Below are 20,706 nucleotides of genomic sequence, written 5' to 3'. Positions count from 1 at the left end.
TTAATACCACAGTTTTGATTACTGTATCTTATAGTACATCTTGAAATCAGTGTAAGATGGCTAGATTTATTTCCAGACTTTTTTGGGAATTCTAGGTCTTTTGCATTTTCATACAAATTTTAGAATTAGCTTGTCAGTCTGTTTTTTTAAAGAAAATCTGTTGGATTTTGATTAGGATTGTGTTTATATGTTCGTTTGGGGAGAATAGACATTTTAGCAATATTAAGTCTTCCAGTCCATGTATGTGGTATATGTTCCTTTCATTTTGGCTCTTCATTTTTCTCAGCAGTATTTTGTAATTCTTAGTATGCCGGTCTTGCACATATTTTTAAAAAACACAACCCTTGTGTGCCTGGGTGGCTCAGTTGGTTAGGCAACTGTGTTTGGCTTGGGTCATGATCCTGGAATCCCAGGATCAAGTTCCACATCAGGCTCCCTACTTGGTGAGGAGTCTGCTTCTCCCTCTGATCTCCCCTCTCGTGCTCTCTCTCATTCTCTGGTGGCTCAGTTGGTTGAGCCTCTGCCTTCGGCTCAGGTCATGATCTCAGGGTTCTGGGGTCAAGCACCACGTCGGGCTCTCTGCTCAGTGGGGAGCCTGCTTCCCCATCTGTCTTCCTACCTCTCTGCCTACTTGTGATCTCTGTTAAATAAATAAATAAAATCTTTAAAAAAAACCCTAAGGATTTCATATTCCTGAAACTTCTGAAATTTTTAAAACGTTACCTTCCAGTTGTTTGGTGTGAATTGACCTCATAGCCATCGACCTTACTGGAATCACTGGTTGTAGGAGCTTTTTTGCTTTTTTTAAAGATTTATTTATTTTGGAGTGAGTGAGTGAGAGAGAGCGCATGTGTACATGTTGGGGGAGAGGCAGACAGAGAAGGAGAAAGAGCGATTCTCAAGCCGGACTCTACTGAGGACAGAGCCCAAAGCAGGGCTTAGTCCCACAACCACAGGATCATGACCTGAGCTGAAATCAGGAGTCAGCCAGTTAGCCATCTGAGCCACCCAGGCACTCCTCCTCTAGGAGCTTTTTTGTAGATTGTCAGATTTTCATAATCATGTCTGTAAGTAGTGTTTTATTTCTTCCTTTCTAAACTGTATGCTATTTTTTCTTGCCTCACTGCACTGGCTGGGACTTCTGTTAGAATGTCTTTGCCTTGTTCTCAATCTTAGGAGAAAAGCATTCAGTCTTTCCCTACTATTTATGATGTCAATCAGAGGGTTGCTGCTTCTGTTGTTTTTAAGATTCATTTATTTATTTTAGAGAGCACACATGAGTGGGAGAAGGGGCAGAGGGCGAGAATCCCCACTAAGTGCAGAGCCCAGAGCAGGGCTCAGTCCCATGAGATAATGACCTGAGCGGAAACCAAGAGTCAGAGACTCAACTGACTGAGCCACCCGGATACCTGTGTGGGATTTTTTGTAGCTATTCTTCATCAGGTTAAGTAAGTTTTGCTCCTATTCGTAGTTTGCTGAGAGTTTTTAATCCTAAATGGATGTTGAGTTTTATCAAATGCTTTTCCTGCATCTAAGGAGAGTTTCCTATGCTTTTTCATCTTTATTCCTTAAATGGAATCCAGAGGGATGGAACAACACCAATCTTGAGACATTAACAGTCTCAGGGCCACATGATGGCTCTGGAAGTTTCAGCTTGATCATGATGTAAGTTTGCTTCTGTTTACAGAGCATGGGTTAATAAAGCAGATCACATGATAGGACTATATTCTTCACCTGGGAGGGACAGTGAAGTTTCTTTGTACTCCTTTTACAGGGAGGACAACAAATTGGGATCAATAGTATAATCTTCCATACATATCATTCTTAATTGTATGTATAAAGTGTGTGTTGGGGGCAAGTGCCTGGGTGGTTTAGTCATTTAAGTGTACGACTCCTGGTTTTAGTTCAGGTCATGATCTCTGGGTCATGAGATTGAACCCTGCACTGGGATCTGCGCTTGGCACAGAGTTTGCTTGAGATTCTCCCCCTCTCTCTGCCTCTCACCCCACTCATGTTCTTGAGTATGCTCTCTCTCAGAATCTCTGAGAGGAAAAAAAAAAAAAAAGGTGTGACAAAACGTATTAAAAAGAAAAATAATCTGGAAAGATACACACTGAAGTGTATTTTTTTCTGTATTTATTTCAAAATTTTTAAATTAAAAAGTTTCCTTTTGAGAAGAATATAAAATTTGATCTCATTTAATATTGTATTTTAGATGTGAGTCCTTGTTTTAGATATTCAAAATTTATGCATTGGGAAGGACCAGCTGTCCTTGTATTTCATTCTGTCCACCCCACTTCTCAGGTTAATGGATGCGAAAATTGGAAAAGTAGAACTGCTAAAGTGCTTTGCTCCAAGATCTTGTTGACTAGTAGAGGATTCATCTAGAGGCAGGACATTACCTGAATATCAGAAAGCAAGGAAGGCTTGAGAAATACCTTGTAAGAATCTGATGTAGTTGAAAATAGCCTTGTGATTGTTTTAAACCATGGAATCAATTAAAAAAAAACCACCTCTCAAAAAATATCTGAAAAAAGTCATTGACTTTTTTACAGGTGTTTATTGAGCACCTACTACTTTATCAACCAATCCACAACTGGGGTTTTAAATGGAAGAGTAAATATTTCTAAATTGTAAAGGATGTGTAAATAATTATTAAGGCTATTTTTCTCAATTTTGATATCTGGGAGACCTGAGGGTAGTGATAATGGTGATAGTTAAGAGTCACTGGCTACATGTAATGTGTGAAAGCAGTTTTACACATCTTACATGTATTATCACTCTCAACAGCTTCATAAGGTAGATATTGTTATCTGTAATTTATAGTTGAAGAAATTAAGGAACAAATAAAAGCTACAAAAATTGCCAAAGTCATCTTGCCAGTAGGTGGAGGAGGTGTAATTAACCAGACTTAACTTCCAAACCCATGATCATAACTATGATATGGAGTCTATAAATAAAGAAGGCTTATAGTCTGCTGTTTTCTAATACCATGATTCCTAAGTAAGAATTGAGTCAAAGTCAAATGCGTACACAAGAAAATTAAGCATATAAAAGTAAGAGGCTAAGCAAGGTTAACTACTTGAAAAGGTGTATGCACAGGTGTGTCAGGTTAAATGTGAAGTGGTGCTTTCTAGATCTTCAGTTTTCTTATTGTCTATTATGGCTTAGTAGTTACAAGCATGGGCCTTTAGATTCCAACCTGGGTTCAAATTTTGGCTTCACCATTTTCTGCTTTTATGGCCATGGGCAGGTCAAAAGTCAGTAAACGGAAGCTGCTGCCATTGTTCTTTTGAATAGTCTGTGGTGATGGCTGCATTTCTTTCTCTTCCTTTTTTCTTTTTAATCAGGTGGATTTGTTTAAAAAGAGTCTTCTGTTGATCCCTATTCACCTGGAAGTCCACTGGTCTCTCATTACCGTGACACTCTCTAATCGAATTATTTCATTTTATGATTCCCAAGGCATTCATTTTAAGTTTTGTGTAGAGGTAAGTTAATATACTGCTTGTATTTTCTCATTCATCTTGTGATCAAACAGTATCTTAGAACAGCAGAAGTCAGTCTGATAGAGCATCAGTTTCTGTCATACAGACTTGCAAAAATGTTGGGAGAGAAAAGGACTACTGCAAGAGGAATCCCAGATTGGGGGGAAGTAGAGGTAGCTATCTGTGCTCTGGATCCCCCTTCTGAGATACATGCCCTATTTAGATTTTGTCAGATATTTTCCTGCCTTCCCATAAAGCTACATTTTGTATGTGGACAAAAATCATTTTCTTTGTTTCTCTTAGAGCTGTAATGGGCATGTAGCTTCAAAATAACTCATGCAGAATGAGTTATAATCAAGAGAATCAGCTGGCAAAATACGAGAGCTCAACTAACAGAAGTTCAACAGGATGGTAGGAGGCAAAGCAAGAAAAAAATCAATAGGTTCCCTGATTTTCTCTCACTAAGAAGGATGAGTTAGGAAATTCAACTAAAAATAAGATTCCATTTTCAAAAGCAACAACGATGTAAATTGCCCAGAAGTATACCCTAGCAAAAGTTATGGAAGTTGTTGAAGATGAAAACTATATTTAAAGGAACTCTGGACAGTGGAAAGACAGGAAGACTCAGTATGAGAAAGAGATCAATTATCCTCAAATTAATATATACCCATTTGTCATAATCAGTTTCCCAAGAGGATTTTGAATGAAACCGGATAAGCTTATCCTAAAACCCATATTGCAGAATTCATAGCATGAACAATGGGGAAGGAATCCTTGGTCTACTACATATCAAACCATAACACACAGTTTTAATAAATAAAACTGTACTTATATTGGCTTAGGAATAGACAAGTAAATTGGTGGAACAGCACAGAGAATCCAGAAATTTCTCATGTATATGAAGAACCTGGTATATGATAAAATTGGGAAAAGACAGGCTATTCAGTATATGCTGTTGTGAAAAGCAGTTGTCTATTTGGAAAAGTAAAATACAGCTCCTTCACACTGTTTGTATAAACAAATTCCACATAAAACAGTGACCTAAATATAAAACACAAAACTGTAAAAGAATAAAATACAGTAAATGTCAAGTTCTTGGATTAGGGAAGGATTCTTACATAGAACCATAAAAGCAAAAAAAAAGGACATAAAAGAACAGACTGATAAACTGGGCCATAATTTAAAACTTATGTATGTCATAAAGTTTACAGATAAGGGTAGATGTGGAGAAAATGTTTGTGATGTAATAATCACTACCCAGAATATATAAAGAACTCATACAAATAAATAAAAGGACTTAATAGAAATGGACAAAGGTTAAATTAAGTAATTTTTAGGAAGAATGCAAATAGCCTATCAACACATGGAGAGATGATCAGTCTTACCAGAAGTACAGGAAATGCAAATTAAAACTATCAGGGCTCCATGTTTTGCCTATTAGGCATTGATGGTATTCAGGTGTTTATGTGGATATAAGGAAACCAGCTTTCCTATTTTCTGATGGAGTGTATTAATTGATATAGCAAGCCTCTTGGGGGAGAATTAAAATTCTGATCAGTTCTAAGTGTTTTGTAAATTTATAAAGGTGTATGTCCTAGAGGCGTCTGGCTACCTCAAGTCAGTGGAGTATGCACTCATTCCAGGGTCCTGAGTTCAAGCCCCATGTTGGGCATGCAGCCGATTTAAAAAAAAAAAAAAGTATATCCTATTACACACCAGTTGTTTCTTGGTATCTGCTCCATTAAAAATGCTTGTGTATGAATGTGCACAGTGATAGGGCAAGTACCAGGATGTTCACTGCAGCATTACTGGATAGTAAAAAAAATCAAAACCACCTAAATTTAGCTCTACCAACAGAATAGCTAAATACACTATAGTATATTCATACTGTTAAACTGACCATAGCAGTTAAAAAAAATACAGATTTCCATGTCCTAACACGGAAAGATCTCCAAGATGTACTGGGTTTTAAAAGGCAAGCTGCAGAATGATGCGGTAGAATATGTGTGCATGTGTGTACATGCATGTGTGCATAAACTCACAGCTGTATGTATAAACATGCTTCATCTTCAAAGGGTTAGTTTAAGTCCTGTAACGTCTGACTTCACCTTAGATGCAGAGCGAGCTATGGATGTAGAAAGCACAAGGAAAGTTTGAAACTCTGACAGGCTTCATCCTGGTAGAGATTTCCGCAGTGGACTTGACTGTATTTAGTATCCAGAATGGGTTTCAGTATAACTTTTAGAAACTGCATTATACCTTTACCTACAGCCCTCAAAATACAGATTATCTAAGGCAGGGAATGTTTGTCATTTAGTTCCAGTTACTGATTTCTGCCATGGGTTCCTTCTTTGTATTGAGCATTGGCAGTAATCAAGACTTTCTTTTTGTCTTGCCAGTATTTAAATTTCTCATTCAGCAAGTTGGCTTACTGCTGGAAAAGGCTGACCATCTTATAAAAAGTTCCAATTAAAACATATACGGGTGTCCACAGCCTAAATGCATACCTGAGTATAGAAGGTCTGAGTCACTGTCAGAAATAAAGTTCAGCTTATTTAAACTTTAAACTCTAATGCAGACTTTGCCCAGTGGTGGGGCCACAGCTTTCTCCTTTGCTTCTATCTGCTGTGGGCAGGTTCCATTTTTCACCAACTGATGGAACACAGCATCTGTGTTGTGGTTTCTTTTTAACCAGAATATAAGAAAGTATTTGCTGACTGAAGCCAGAGAAAAAAATAGACCTGAATTTCTTCAGGGTTGGCAGACTGCTGTTACAAAGGTAAGTACGTGACAAAAATGAAAACTCAGGCATGTCAGGGGGATAGAATCATCTTAGGGGTGGGTGTCTTTAAGAAGCATTTTAAGACTGATGATGGAGATAACCAGTGAGAGTCTGGAGGCTGCAGAGAGGCAGCTTAGAGTAAACCTCTGTTTAGTATTGATCATCTAGGGCTTCGTTTCCCAGTGCTTGTGGGGAACAAATTTACTCATTTCATCCTTGGGACAGCTGCTAATGATATGATTGCTGTATTGGGGGGAAAAAAGAAAAAAATAGATATGTGACTTTTTTCTTTTGGTGGCACCTGCCTCTTGCCTCTTATTTCCAGATGACCCACATAGACCCAGAGAAATGCTGAAAAGACCATATGGATCCACTAAGGGAGGAAGTGCACTGGGCTTCTTACCAGGCATTTGGGGAAGACAGTGTCTTGAGTGTTTCAGTCTGAATGCAGCACTACGTTTGCCCTATAGATACTCAGGCTATATGTGGGGCAGAGTGCCCAGGCATGTCTTCTCATTGCTGTCGCAGATACCAGTGTCTTAACATTTTATGGTCCCTGCTTTATTGTTTTCAAAGTGTTTTTGCCTGTGTGATCTTATCTGATCCTTACAACCTGTGAGGTAGGCAGATTGGTCATTTAGGGATGAGCATCATCTTTATTCTATAGGTGAGAAAACTGAAGCATAGGTGTGACCTTCCCCAAAGGCCATCAGAACTATTCAGAGTCAGGCCCTTGACCTCAGGTCTGTCTAGATCACTGAACACAATCTTAAAAGAGGTAAAGTCTTGAAACAAACTTTAAGCCAAACCCAAAAGGACCAGATTTGTTCATCCTTGAACTGTACTGAAAGCTAAGTACTTTCGCTATGTATTAAAAGCATGTATTGAAAACATATTAAACATATTAAAAACTAGGTATTAAAAACTATATATTTAATAACCTAGTCTTTTAGTTTAAACCAGAATTGAACTTATAAATTGTCTAAATTTACCCAACTAGAATATCCAGGTACTCTAAATTTAGTCAGGATCTTTCATACTCCCATTTTAGGCAGAATACATAACCAGTTCTTTTGGAAACCTGCTTATCTTTATGATTTCTTTGAAAGAGTAAAGATTTGTGTAGTAGGAGATCAAAAGTGGAGACTGCTAAACAGGATCGTTAGGAAGTATTCAGAGTCCAGGCATACGCTTTTTGATCCACAATCCTATTTTGGTCAGTAATCTGACAGCAGAACTAGTAATCCAAATGGAAGTTTTAAAGTGGGATTTTGATTTCCTATTTCTCCCATTTAGGCAAAATGTTCTGTAAATTACAGTTGGTTGCTTGCTCTTTGGTATGGGTAGATACTTCCATAAAATCCCATACTTTAAATACCAGAGGTATATACCAGTACACCAGCTGTCTTGGACAGAGATGGATTTTTGTCTTTTGCTCATCTTTCCATAAAAACAAATTATCTGAAGACAAGTACTTGGGTTTTATTTTAATGATCATTTTGTTTTTCTCTTTAGTGTATTCCACAACAGAAAAATGACAGTGACTGTGGAGTCTTTGTGCTCCAGGTAAAGATACCTCTTTTTCCAGAATTTAGGATGTGTGAGTTAAAATTTGTTGGGCTTAAGACAGATGGGAGCCCCTGTGGTATGTACCTGGCACTAGGAACAGGTAACAGTATTTCCTCCTTCCCTTCCTTTGTTGCTGGGGAGCTATAGATTCTGCACTTTCAGATGCGTTATCTTTAGAAGCACCACCTTCTAAAGCCAAGAATTAACAACAGGTATCCACCTCTTAACAGAGGTTATTAGTAAGGCACACTGGAAACTGACCTCAATCTGTATTGTAGACCCTTAGCATTTGCAGAATTAACTATATATATTTTTTTTTTTTAGCCATTGGCAAGTGGTCTTTAACCAGAGTAAAAACTACATTTTAAATAAGGGCCACATTGAAAAACTGCTTTCTTCTGCTGTGAGTTCCTTAGTGATCTTTAGGAGCTACTGAAAATTTTGTTAAACATTATATTTACAAAGGAAATTGTATATAATTCATGAGCTTAGAGATCTGCAAGGATCATGAAAGATGGGCTCATTCCTCTGACTCATGAATGTCTTGGGTTTGAAAACAAACTGAGGTTCTCACTTAAAGACTATGTTAGGTCTAGCTGCTGTCTCTGCACATTACACCGTTAGAAGAATTGGAGCCTCTTTTATCAGTTTATGCTTCTTACAGTATTGTGTGGCCAAAGGGGAGTCCCCAAGTGAGATACTTACCAGGGAAGGTGACTCTAATTTGGAGGTAAATGTTTTAAAAGCAATGTGTTTTACATCCAAACTTTAAAACGCTGCCTTAGACCCTATTCTATTAGGTCTGTATCTGGGGAAATACACTGGGCTGCTTCCTAGCTCCACATGCCACTTAAGTGTTTCTGCGACCTTTGCAGTACTGCAAGTGCCTCGCCTTAGAGCAGCCTTTCCAGTTTTCCCAAGAGGACATGCCCCGAGTGCGGAAGAGGATTTACAAGGAGCTGTGTGAGTGCCGGCTCATGGACTGAAACTCAGCAGGGACTCTGGGAGGTCTGACCAAGTTGAAGCAGATGGTTTGTTACTTGAATCTCCAAACACTTAGTTGAATTTTTACAGATACTTCAGTTCAGTGGTGTTGGGCCACTATTGTTACCTCAAATTTGTTTTTTTGCCCTATTCATTTCTCTAGCTACCGTGTACTATTTTTTAATGTTCAGTTTGGTTTCATTTTTAATTTTATGGATTCCGTGTGTTTCCCCCCCCATATTTAATATTTATTATCCAAACGCATGCATATAGACAGAGCATGCAGTGCAGAGTATTAAAAAAAAGAAAAAAAAAAAGCCTAGTAGATTTGGTGCGGCTTTTGAAATTTAGTTAGACATGAACTGAATACAGGTTTAAAATTTAATCCCAGAACCTAAAAGTGCAGGATGTTTTTAATTCAACGTAACTCTGAGAATGATAGTTGTTCCCTGGGGTGTAAAGGGTAGCTAGGTGTGGTGGTTTTGACAAAGCCAGTCCTTTTACCTGCTGCACCTTTCACTGACTTCCCTCTCCCAAGTGAGTCTTGCCGAGTGAATTGCATTCCTTTTGAAGGGTGAGAAGTGGCCAAAACCTGACTGGTGTGTTCTGTTTAGAGAGGCACATGTAAAGCACAGTGCCTACTTGGGGAGGAGTTGATTGAGGTGGGAGGAAAAGACAACTTTGGATGTCCAGTTAAGACATGAGAAATTTCAATCTTGGCTTTAAGAAGGCCTAAGTCTTATGAAGGCTTTGGCTGGAATACTGAATTCTCTGGATTTTTGGTTTTGGCCCATTAAAAATGTTAATATCCATTAAACTAGTGGTCAAACACATGAGAATTCAGCCTTTCTGAGTACAAGCTGTTATCCTTGTGTGGTCTCCCATATGGAAGAAATTAAGATTTGCCAAACACCTTTTTTTCCCCAAAGGTGTTTAAAATCTAAATCTTCAAAACTAAAGACTGACCAGGTCTTTTGCAGATGGGTAGGGAGGAGAGAAGAGGAAGGGTAACAAGACTGGACTGCAGAGGAGCACAGCAGATAATGTGTTTTGCTCTTCCCTCTGGTCATCTCAGCAGCATGCAGGGCTCCTCACCTGGCCTCCCTGACCACCCTGAGACTCCAGCGCTGGGGTCTTTTTTTCACTTCTATCAGCCTTGCCTACTGGGGGAAAGCAGAAGTGACCCTGTCCTTATGCTTAGCTGCAGTAGGATTAAAGTAATGGATCTTGCATCTTTATTCTAGCCTTTTGTGATACTTGAAAGGAAAGGGAATCTGGAAAGATGCATGTTAAATTACCCAATTATCTTTTCTGAACTGGGGCAGAAAAAAACACAAAGGTGTATGTAAGAGTCTCAGAAGTTTACACAGAATACCAAGTAAATGACAGAAGATACTTGGCATTATGCCTGTTTAGGTGTGACTATTGAAATAAGCAGCTGAAACATGCAGTTTAAACTTGGCCAGAAGGTGAGGTTGCCAGCAGTCGAGGGTAGAGTCCAAACATGTTTACACGCAGGGTTCCCACTCCCAGACATTCCAAGCACCAACACCAATGTTTACATTGTAAAGAGCCCCAGTACTCTCCAGAGCCCTCTGGACTTACTGTAAAACCAGCTCAGTATTTCTTACTGCAATCAGAGGCACTTTATGCTGCTACAGTTAGGGTTATGTCGTCATTAAGAGGACAGCTTAAGCAGGGACAATATCTTGAGGTTTTCCAATGTAATTACCCAAACGTGAAGTTTTTTCAGATCTGCATGTAAGATATTTGCCTAACTTTTGGGGGCAGGGAGGTAGTTATACAAAGTAGCCAGTATAACTAAGCTGTGGACTCCCACTATCTTAAACTTCAGAGCGGAAACTTCAGAGCTCCCGCTCACCTCCTCACTGACAGAACCAGGTATGTAGAAGAGACACCAAAACTGAGGCCTGAATCTTCATGTCCCAAACTTGAATTGCCGTTTCCTACAGTCTGAGAAATGGTCACCCTTCTGGGTGCTGAGGCAGGGGTGCACATAGGTAACTAAAGTGAACTGTCCAAGGCCAGCTTCCCTTTTACTTCCACTTTAAGAAGGTGCCTTGAGGTGCACTGTCCAGCATGCTTTTGCCTAAATGTCAGATATTTTAAGAATGTGGTTCAAAAAGTTTCTCTGTTGGTGGAACTTGGTTTAAGCACACATAGTTGCTTTTTCCCCCTACTCATGATTAGGTGTGAACCTCTATTTAGCCCAAGCCCCGTATCAGAAGGGCCTTTGTCCTGATGTTTGCAATAAATTCTTCCTTGCAACAAAGACGTTTTTGAAATGTAGTCTGGACTGCTGGTGGAAGAGGCAGGCATTGTCACTAGCTTGGCGCTGAACTGTTTGGGTGCCCACAAGGTGGGCAGCCCTTACGCTTTTGGGGTTGAGTGCAGGCCTTGTACAAACTAAAAGCTGCTTACGATGTGCCTTCAAGCTGTGCCCAGTCCTGTCCATCAACAAACTTACTATAAAATTCTTTCTATCCAGTGATTTGTCCTTACATTAAATCTGTAGCAATGAATATAGATTTAATTGAGCTTTTAGTTGAGTTCTCTTAAGAAAGGGAACGTAAGGAAGGAAAAAGCAGCAGTTGCTGCCAAAAGTCCCCAAATCACTTTTTGGTTTTGCACTGTATTTTCTACTTATCACTGAATATCAGTGACACCGGTCACGCTGGATTCATAGTTGGAACAGAACAACAGCCCTAACTGGGACACAGCCAGCATTAGTCTAGAGCTGCCCTTTTTCTCTGCAGTTTTGCTTCACTGCTTCCCTGCATTAGAAGTGCTGACTGGGAGAGCTCTGGGTGTATCAGACCCTTCAGGCGTGTTAATAGTGTGAACTGAATATACTGACTACCTGCTCTGTTTAATTATGTTAAGAAACTGAACTAATCAGCAGTTGCGAAACACCTGCTTTTATTGCGTGTGAGGCTCTGCCTCCTGGCCTATAGATAATTAAGATCTAGAGAATATATCATCAGAGAAGTGCTAATTGTATTTGGGTGTTACAAAAACAGGCCTAGCTAGATAAGCTGTTCACTTAAATGGTACCTTTTGGTCAGAAAAAGAATTTATTTAAAGATTGTGATCATGTAAAATTACTCAAACCTTCTAGCAAAAATATTTTTTTGAAAAATAAACTAAATACCTTTATAAATGTGTGTTCTCTTGAATAACATGTACTTCAAAGGCATGCTCTTGTCATGACAAGGCTCATTTATGAACAGTGACCGGTGTAGGCCCTAAGCAGCCTACCCTTCCGTAACACTGCCAACAGAATTTTCTGCAATGATGGCAGGGTTCTCTAAGCATCACTAGTGGCTACCGTATTAGGTACCTGTCAAATCACAAAACAGACATGCAAATTCACCTTACTCCTAAATATTCCAGAGTAAGAATTCCAGTGTCACTCTTTATAGGTGACATGTAGGCAGAGACAATGATAATTGGGTTTGACAATTCAAATGCCTGTGGTTTTTAAGGCCTGTAGAAATCTTGAGTTATGTTTTACTACAAAATTGTAAAATACGTTAATTCAAACTACAGTGTCAAAGAAATTTTCAAAATGCTGTGTCCTCATTAAACATCTGCAGATGGTTCTTTCCTAAGCACTTACAACTAGTTATAGCTCTTAATAATCCAAAAGTCAGCCTGAATTTAATGTGAGAACCTATACTTACTGTAATGGGAAAGATGTTCACACTGAGATACTTCAGCACCAACTTTCAACAACTCTAGTGGAAGTTATGAGATACTCTGTTACTAGATGAAAAAATTTCACTTAAGTAAGGGAAAATCATATTAGACTAACAGTTTAATGAGCAGTAGTTCATATATATTAGAGAGATCACCTTGTACCTTTAAATGCAAAATAAATTTTACAGACTCCCTTCACTATAGAGACTATCAGGTCACTATCCAGGCTCTGAAACTCGGCAAGCACAATTAGAGGGGGAAAAACTTCAAATGAAAACTGGCTGAAACATTTCCTGTGGGAAGCAATTCTGATTGTTCTTTGTAAGTGTCCTCTTGATCTTCAAGCTCTTTTTTTTTAAACCCAGTCCATTCCTGAGATCGCTCTGAAAATGAATCTTTAAGTAGAACACATCTTTTGAAAATGTGTACAGTAAATGCTAGTAAAGTCTTAATACATAAAGCATACAAGCCGGTAGTATCCCCCAGGGCAGTGCTTTAAGGCTTGCTTCTGTATCAGTAATCTAGGAAGCTCCCTTGACTCCTCTAAGTTTGGCTTTAGAGACCAGAACTCAAGACAGAAAACAAACTCCGGTCAAACATCTCACTAATTCAAAGTTACACAACATAGCAAAACCCTATTTATTACACTTTTTTATTTCCTGCAAACTGAAAAAATTTTAAGGCCCCCATGAAGACCATGAATCTATTATCAATTTTTTAAAAATTTTCCATCTTCCTAAAAGAAGTGTGGTGTTTTGGGCTGACAGAACAAATCTGTTGCCACCGAACACAAATTCTGATAACAGTGACATAAAATCATTCTGGCCACTTGACATATGGACAAGATCCTAAGACTACAGAATAAAGGCATTCCTTTGGATTCTGTCCTTTAATAGTTTTCAAAAGAAAACCATGAAAAGGGTTCCAGCTCAGTAGAGACCTTGATCAAAGCATGGTAAACGTGGGCAGGTTTGCAGACCTTGGGTAATGCACGGCAAATTCAACAGGCCAAAGAGTGAGTTTTCATGATGGGGTCTCACCACTCACTGGTTTTGGGCCAGTTTTCCATAGCCTCCTCTCCCAGCATCATAGTCCTGCCGATACTCATCTCGTACCTTAATTGAAAAGAATACAATTACATTATAGAGAAGACTGGTGTAAGGAATACACCTCCCACAAACACACTAGCAAGTAAACTGCTTAGCCTTTTCAGGTACCATAATGTGAACATTCAAGCAGGACATGACATTTTCTTGAGCAACGGATATAAAGCTCAACTGCCCTGCAAAATTAAGATTACCTACTGGTTTTGTAAGAGTCATGTGCTCTACCAACTGAACCAGCCAGGTGCCCCTACCTAATATGTTTTTGGTTTTGGTGGTTTTTTTGTTTTTTAGTTTTTTAACCAAACATCATGCTTATACTCACCAGCACTGGGAAGTAGTATATTCCAAAGAATAAGTACTTAAATTAGGCAATTTTACAGTCAGAAACTTAAAACTTATTTCAATGCATTTTCCTTTTGTTTAAGACCCTCACAAGTGCAAAATAGCCCCCAGGAGAAGTCCAATAAGTGGCTTATGAAAATGTACAGAATATAATTTACCAATCCTAATGCGTAGTTTTCATATTCACTTCAAGCCAAGATTAAAGGCACAAAACTGTTTTCTAAAAGAACAAACATAAACGGACAAAGCCCTTGTCACTAGGAATGGACTACCAGGCAAAGACTGAGCCAAGAGAACCCTTCCTGCATACCTGGCCCCCAGATCGCCCACGGCCATATTGCCTGCCCTCTTTAAAGCCTGCATCCCAGTCTGTGCGAATGATCCGGTCATCCAGACGAGTTCCATTTATGTACCTCATGGCATTTTCCGCATCTGCTCTTGAATAGTATCTTAAGTTGGAAGCATTAAGGAACACTGTATAGCATTTCTCCAAACATTTTTGGAAATACAGGAAGCCACATCTAAATGAAACTGAGTTGTTAAGAATACAAAAACAAATCTAACCAGATGGATTTCAGAGACAGTAACTTGGTTTGCACATTCCTGTTAGAGGTTGGTCCAGGCGCACTTGCAGAATCCACTACGATTTATCCAAGGCTGCTGATCGTGATTTCCTGGAAAATCATGCTGATGATTATTTTGTCCCACTGTCCCCGTATTTTGGTTTGTAAAGTATAAATATGTTCAGTGCAGGTTTAGAGCACACACTGCACACTTATCCAAGGAAACAAAAGCATCCAAATTTGGAACTGTAAATTCCAAATGCAAATACAACAACTTTAATAAAAAAGAGAAGGTTACAGTGCACATGGAATTGCCACTGCATTTCCTTAGAAGGAAAGACTCAGTATCCTATCACTCAAGTTAGTTGCTCCCAAACCTATTTAATCAGATCCACTCAATTTATCTTTGGGGTGATATTTTTTAAAAAGTACATAAGCAATTATGCTCATTAGCTACGCTCAGGGAAGCACTTGCTAAAATCCCAGTGTCCAACACCTACATAATGCCTAGCACATAATGGGCATTCAGTAACTTTTTGCTAAATGAATGGCAAGATAAAAGGGCAAAGTGAGGAAAAACATTGGCAATGGCAGCTTCTCTTGGTAATCATCTGCTGTTTTGATTGTAGATCTCTGACACACAAGACAAATGCAAAACCATTCCAGTACTCAGGGGCTGAATATTCCCCACAAGGTGGATTTTCTTTGCTTTGTGTCTTCTCAATTGTTTTCCCTGTACCCTGTGAACTTTGATGCTATTGCCACCTGAGGCAAATGTAAAATTTGGGCACTCCTGACCCTTGTGTCTCAAGGGAGAATGGAAGTAGCTTGCAGAAATCAGACACCAAAATAAAAATTTTGGAATAGGTCTGAAAGTAGGGCTTCTAGTTCAAGCTGACAGAGTGAGCACATTCCTCATTTCCTTTTCAAGACCCCATTAAAATACAGAAAAGATACATACACCCAAAGAATAGAAGAGGTTATCAGCAAACTAGAGGTTCAAGAAAGATGAAGGAAGAGTGCTAACAGATGAAAAGTCACAGTTTGAAATATTCTTGAAGGGGCTTAAAGAAGGAGACAGCAAATAGGTTTTAATTAAAGGTCTGTATGTGGGAAGATGACCTGCTAGCAGGAAGGCATTTAAACCCAGGCAAATAGGGGGTGCCTGGGTGGCTCAGTGGGTTAAAGCCTCTGCCTTCAGCTTAGGTCCTGGTCCCAGGGTCCTGGGATCGAGCCCCGCATCGGGCTCTTTGCTCAGCAGGGAGCCTGCTTCCTCCTCTCTCTCTCTGCCTGCCTCTCTGCCTGCTTGTAATCTCTGTCAAATAAAATAAATAAAATCTTTAAACCCAGGCAAATAAAAATAGAATAACAGAGTTCTGAACAAACTGGAGGAACCCTACAGGGCAGTGTCTTTGATGTTATTAAGTCAAAATAGAATCTCTTTTCATTCTGGCATTTGGGAAACCCACATATAACAAAGGTGAGGCAACAACTTGAGAGAGCTCTGCCTGGGCCCACAAAGTTAGTCTTCTTTCCTGTAATTATGACTGGAAACCCAGGGATCACCAAATATTTAAGGAAAATTTACAGCATAAACACAACCCCCCAAAAAGAAAAAAAAAAATACCCTGGTAATTTGGGGCACAAAATTTTAAAAAAATATGTTAGACGAGGTCTGGGAAACTTCTCAGAACTATAAAACAAAATGACCAAAAAAGAAAATGTTAGGAGAAAAAAACCCAAGCAAAAAATCCAGGAGGTCCAATATTTGAATTTCCAAGGAGACAATAGTTTGGTTTTGACTTTACATAAAATCAAGCTATATATATCTACATAACAAAATACTACACAGCCACTTAAGAAAGAGGTAGACCTATGTGCATGAACATAATCTCTTAAGGTGGGGGAAAATACAGTGCATGCAGTAGGTTACCACGCATCCACAGGATCACTGCTGGAAAGCTACCCAAGAGACCAGTAACTCTCTGCGTTTAGAACAGTACAGAGATTTTTATTTTCACTATACCCTTTATACTTCTGTAAACACCATGAGCATCTATTTTCAAAAGATTATTTCTTAAAAAAATCAACAGAATATAAATATTCAGAACAGAATATAAATGTCGGCAGCTTTCACAATGCAGGAGTGTAAACACATTGGGCAGAAGGTAAGAGGTAGATGAAGGAAGGAGAGGTAGAGGTAAAGTACAGGGATGCTAATTAGTGGATGGCCTCATTCATTTTTTTTTTTAAACTAGCCACTCTTGGCCCCACCCTCACCCAATAGCTATGCCAGACACACAGGAAGGATACTCCACAAAGCAGAACCCACATGCTGTTTTCTTCATCTTATCCAGGCCCATAATGATTTTCTTTATGTCACCACTTTTGCTGAAGAGTTCATAGATCTGTTCTTCAGTTGTGTAAAAGGAAAGATTTCCTACATACAACGTACAGCTCTTCTTCAGTAATTTTTCCTGTTCTTCATTGTCACCCTGGAATGTCAAAGAGAGAAAAAGTTAAGCAACACAATCCAAAAAGAGTCCTGCTTAAATAGTATGCCCAAGTATGGCAAAAACTCTCATTAATTCTAATTTGGGAATCAGCTTTTGTCATCATCCCAGTCTACCACAAATCCCTTGCCAAAGACAGACAGAAACACAGAGACAGAAACAGGCATTCACATTCGAAGACGCCCTTCTGCAGGTCCAGCCTGCTTTCGGGACACAGTCACCGCTGAAGAGTCAAGCATGTGGCCTTCCTCCTGGGCTGGACTGCCATGCAAATGGCCTGCCTTCTCTGCCAGCTCCACATCCTCAGCACTGGCACCTCCCATTGCTTGAATTTAACTTCAGGACCTTGAACCAATATACTAGAAAGGCTTTTTTTGTAATGAAAATAAATGGATTTTCAGAGATAGGGTATCCCCTATAATATTCCCAAAGAAAATGTTTAAAACAACTGCTTAGATGGTTTACATGCTCAGATATTTTTCTGAGTTTAGGAGAAAAGGTAGTGATCACTAAAAACAAGAGCTTGCTTTTTTTTTTTAAGATTTTATCTATTTGACAGAGAGAGACACAGCCAGAGAGGGAACAGAAGCGGGAGTGGGAGAGGCAGAATCAGGCTCCCTGCCAAGCAGGGAGCCTGATGTGGGGCTCAATCTCAGGACCTTGGGATCACGACCTGAGCTGAAGGCAGACACTTAACCAACTGAGCCACCCAGGCGCCTGAGAACTTAGGTTCTTGACAGTCTTCCTAATTTGGAAGACAGGATGAAGCCAGAGACAAGAATATAACTGCCCTTTGGCCAACCCACCTGACAAACCCTGGGGCTCCTCATGGGCTAGATATGGTATTTTACGCACCTGCAGAGAAACCAGGTGTTCGTGTCCTCTCACCTTCTCTTCTGACCTCCACATTGGGGAGAACAAATGCTAATAACTAAAAAGAAGGCCTATCCACTGACCTGCTCTCAGACTCTCAGGTTAAGACTCTAACACCAACTGTACAGTAGTATTCCAGTTTGGAAAGTAGCTGAACAGATCTACACTCAGGCCCCTAGAGCATTTTCAAGAGACCTCCCTTGTTCATTTCCTACACCATATATAATTCTGATCCAGTTTCCTTCACTCCAAGAACAAGACTTTGCATTACTTGTCTCTGAAAGCTTTGTAGCATAGAGCTCAGCATAACAGGTCTCACGTGATCACATTCAGTGGCAGACTGGAGGGATAAAGAAACCATCTAAAGGAAATCACATCAAAAGGAAAATGATGAGATAAATTATGGTACATCAATAAATATAAAAACTATGCAGCCCCAAGAAAAATGTATATGCACATGCAGTTACAAGTAACATCTCTGAGACAGAGATGACCACAGTGAGAACGTGAAGGGTATGCTCCAAAATACACATTTTTTGAAGTACGAATATAAAAGGTCTCATACACCAAAATAGGTACATGTTCCTCTAGGGCGAATCAAGGGGTCACAGGTCAGAGATTTCCATGTAAGAAGTTGCATTTAATTCTCAGAAGTGAATGAAGCAGGTCCTAATCTATTTGCCTTATTTTACACTTGACAGTTAAGTAACTTGTTCAAGGTCATACAGCTACTCAGTAGTTGCAGGTGGAATCCAAACCCAGTCTCTGCCACCACCCCAAACCCAGTCTTATGCTCAATCTCATACTTTCTTAAAAAGTCCACAGGGTAAAGTCATTCTACATTAAAAACAAGTTTTCAGAACTTTGGAAAGAGGCATTACAGAAAGTAGATTCACCTTACTTATATCACTGCTGTTAAAAGATTTATTGAAATTACCCAGGAGGCCTTCCTTTTTTTCTTTCCACTCCTCTCACACATGTAAGTAACCTAAACAGCGTACAGTTTAAGACAACTGTGATGTAAATCCTTACTTAAGGTATATTAACCTGGATTCCATTCAGGGAACTCTAGAAGTTCCTCATGACAGTATCTTACTACTATCTAAATAAAGCTGCAAGCCTTAGACTGAACAGATGAGTAACAGAACAAGTTGAAACCTTTCACAAGTTGAAACCTTTCACACTTTTACTCTCACTGGATGCCTGAAATTCAAGATGGTAATGTGGAACTTAAGAACTGTAAGAGACAGAAGTGAAAACCTTGCTTGGCAGCATTTATAAACGGCTGTCTTAGTGAATGAATTTCAGGCCTTCCTCACTTTGGCCTCAAACAAAATTCCCTTTTCCCCACACCCCGCTAACAACGCTGTACCCTCCACGCCGACCCTCTTCTCAACGCGTCCCTCCTTTCCTTTCACCCGCCGCCTCCCTTTTCTGAATCCTCACAAGATTCCCTTTCCCCGCACCATTTCTGCTCTAGATTATGATTACTTACCGGCACTTACAATCCTTACTGGAAAATTAGAAACTCTTAGGGTGCGGACACGGTCTTCCCTCTCCCTCTGGGACTTAACAGGTTTAAGCAACAGCTCTCAATAAAAGTTACCTAATAATCAGCTGTTGACCAGTGTCGCACCACCTCGTCCCCGCCTTTGTTGAGACTGAGCAGCCCACCTCAAATATTCGCCGCCTTCCCTTTTCCCATAAAAAACACAATGGCATAGACCAAACTAAAACCTCTCTTCTGAAACCGAGTTCTCTGCGCTTGACACCTCCACTCTTAAAGTGCCTCGCCTGGACAGTCTCCCTGCCCACCGTGAGGATTCTTTGTGGTTGGAGACAAAGCTCAACTTTGTGTCTCCTAGCTACCGCGTAGAACCTAGTAGGACCGTTCTACGAAACCAAGAAGGGAAGGGTTCCACGCGCCACAGGGCTGAGCTAAGTTAAAACTAAAGTTATAAAGAGGATGTGGTTCAGGAAAACGCCCTCCTTCCCCGTACTCCAGCTGTCCAAGGACACCCCTGCCCCTCATATCACAAAGTCACTTTCCCGACGCAAAGCCTGCGCAAAAAATGCAAGCCGCCGTTACTACCGCCACGGGAATTCCTCTGCACTGGCCTGGGAAAGGCAGCAGCTGCCAGGGAATGGGGCAGCGAGCCTCAGGGGCTCTACGAGATAAGGGAATTCAGTGGTATCCAAACGCCCTTGCGGCTCCGTTCCCCAGCAGGCACCGGGGCCTCACTTCGCGTTTCGGGAAACCAAAGAACGGAAAACGACATAATGAGAAAAGAGCAAGCCGATTCTCAGCGTTCTGGCCCTGGGCCTTCCCTTCTCGCGGCCCGGCCTCCCTCACCCGGAAGTGCTGGTCCCGGTACTGGCTCAGCTCCACGTAGGAGTCGCTGCGCAGCGCCTTCAGAAGGCCGCCGGACATAGTGCAGAGAGGTGAACGAAAACGCCTCCACTCCAGTCACAACGAGACTGCCGCGGCGGTGGCGGAAGCGGAAACGCGCGAAGCGGAAGCAAAACGTAGGCATCCTGTCGACCAATCCCCGCGCAGGAATGTCGTCAGCGGGCTGCGCGGGCGCAGCCGGGGTCCGTCCTTATTTGTCGCCCGTCGGAAGCGAGAGCGGCGTGCTTCGGATTCCGGGTCGCTCTGAGGATGGTGCTTCGGCGGCTATTGGCCGCCCTGCTTCACAGCCCGCAGCTGGTGGAGCGTCTGTCCGAGTCTAAGCCCATCCGGCGTGCGGCGCAGCTCACGGCCTTCGCGCT

At 40.6% G+C, this 20,706-nt stretch overlaps 2 protein-coding genes across 18 annotated transcripts in view; one reads left to right on the top strand and one right to left on the bottom strand.

Moving 5' to 3' along the window:
• SENP5 (SUMO specific peptidase 5) overlaps positions 1-12,001 on the top strand; it is a 56,360-nt gene extending 44,359 nt beyond the window's left edge. For 2 of the 5 annotated variants that reach the window (XM_082699788.1, XM_082699789.1), the window contains exons 7-10: positions 3,351-3,488; positions 6,181-6,264; positions 7,783-7,833; positions 8,712-12,001. In XM_082699788.1, the coding sequence (XP_082555914.1) occupies positions 3,351-3,488; positions 6,181-6,264; positions 7,783-7,833; positions 8,712-8,822 (384 nt within the window). In that variant the 3' untranslated portion in view covers positions 8,823-12,001. Of the gene's footprint in view, positions 1-3,350; positions 3,489-6,180; positions 6,265-6,592; positions 7,730-7,782 lie in introns of those variants that run through there. The other 3 variants (XM_082699786.1, XM_082699787.1, XM_082699790.1) reach the window with 2 other exon arrangements.
• Positions 1-20,706, bottom strand: part of NCBP2 (nuclear cap binding protein subunit 2) — a 49,727-nt gene extending 29,021 nt beyond the window's left edge. For 10 of the 13 annotated variants that reach the window (XR_014303196.1, XM_082700591.1, XM_082700584.1 and 7 more), the window contains exons 1-4: positions 20,291-20,468; positions 16,865-17,046; positions 14,299-14,437; positions 13,588-13,655 (exon numbers count right to left, since the gene is read on the bottom strand). Coding sequence is in view for 12 of the 13 variants with exons in the window: in XM_082700591.1 (XP_082556717.1) it covers positions 13,588-13,655; positions 14,299-14,437; positions 16,865-17,046; positions 20,291-20,368 (467 nt within the window). In the remaining variant the exon portion in view is untranslated. Of the gene's footprint in view, positions 1-13,178; positions 13,656-14,298; positions 14,438-16,864; positions 17,047-19,432 lie in introns of those variants that run through there. The other 3 variants (XM_082700587.1, XM_082700585.1, XM_082700588.1) reach the window with 3 other exon arrangements.

Source organism: Mustela nivalis (genome assembly GCF_964662115.1).
Source record: "Mustela nivalis genome assembly, chromosome: 1".
Lineage (NCBI taxonomy): Eukaryota > Metazoa > Chordata > Mammalia > Carnivora > Mustelidae > Mustela > Mustela nivalis.
Note: the sequence above shows the minus strand (reverse complement) of the source record. Positions and strands in the feature narration are given on the sequence as shown.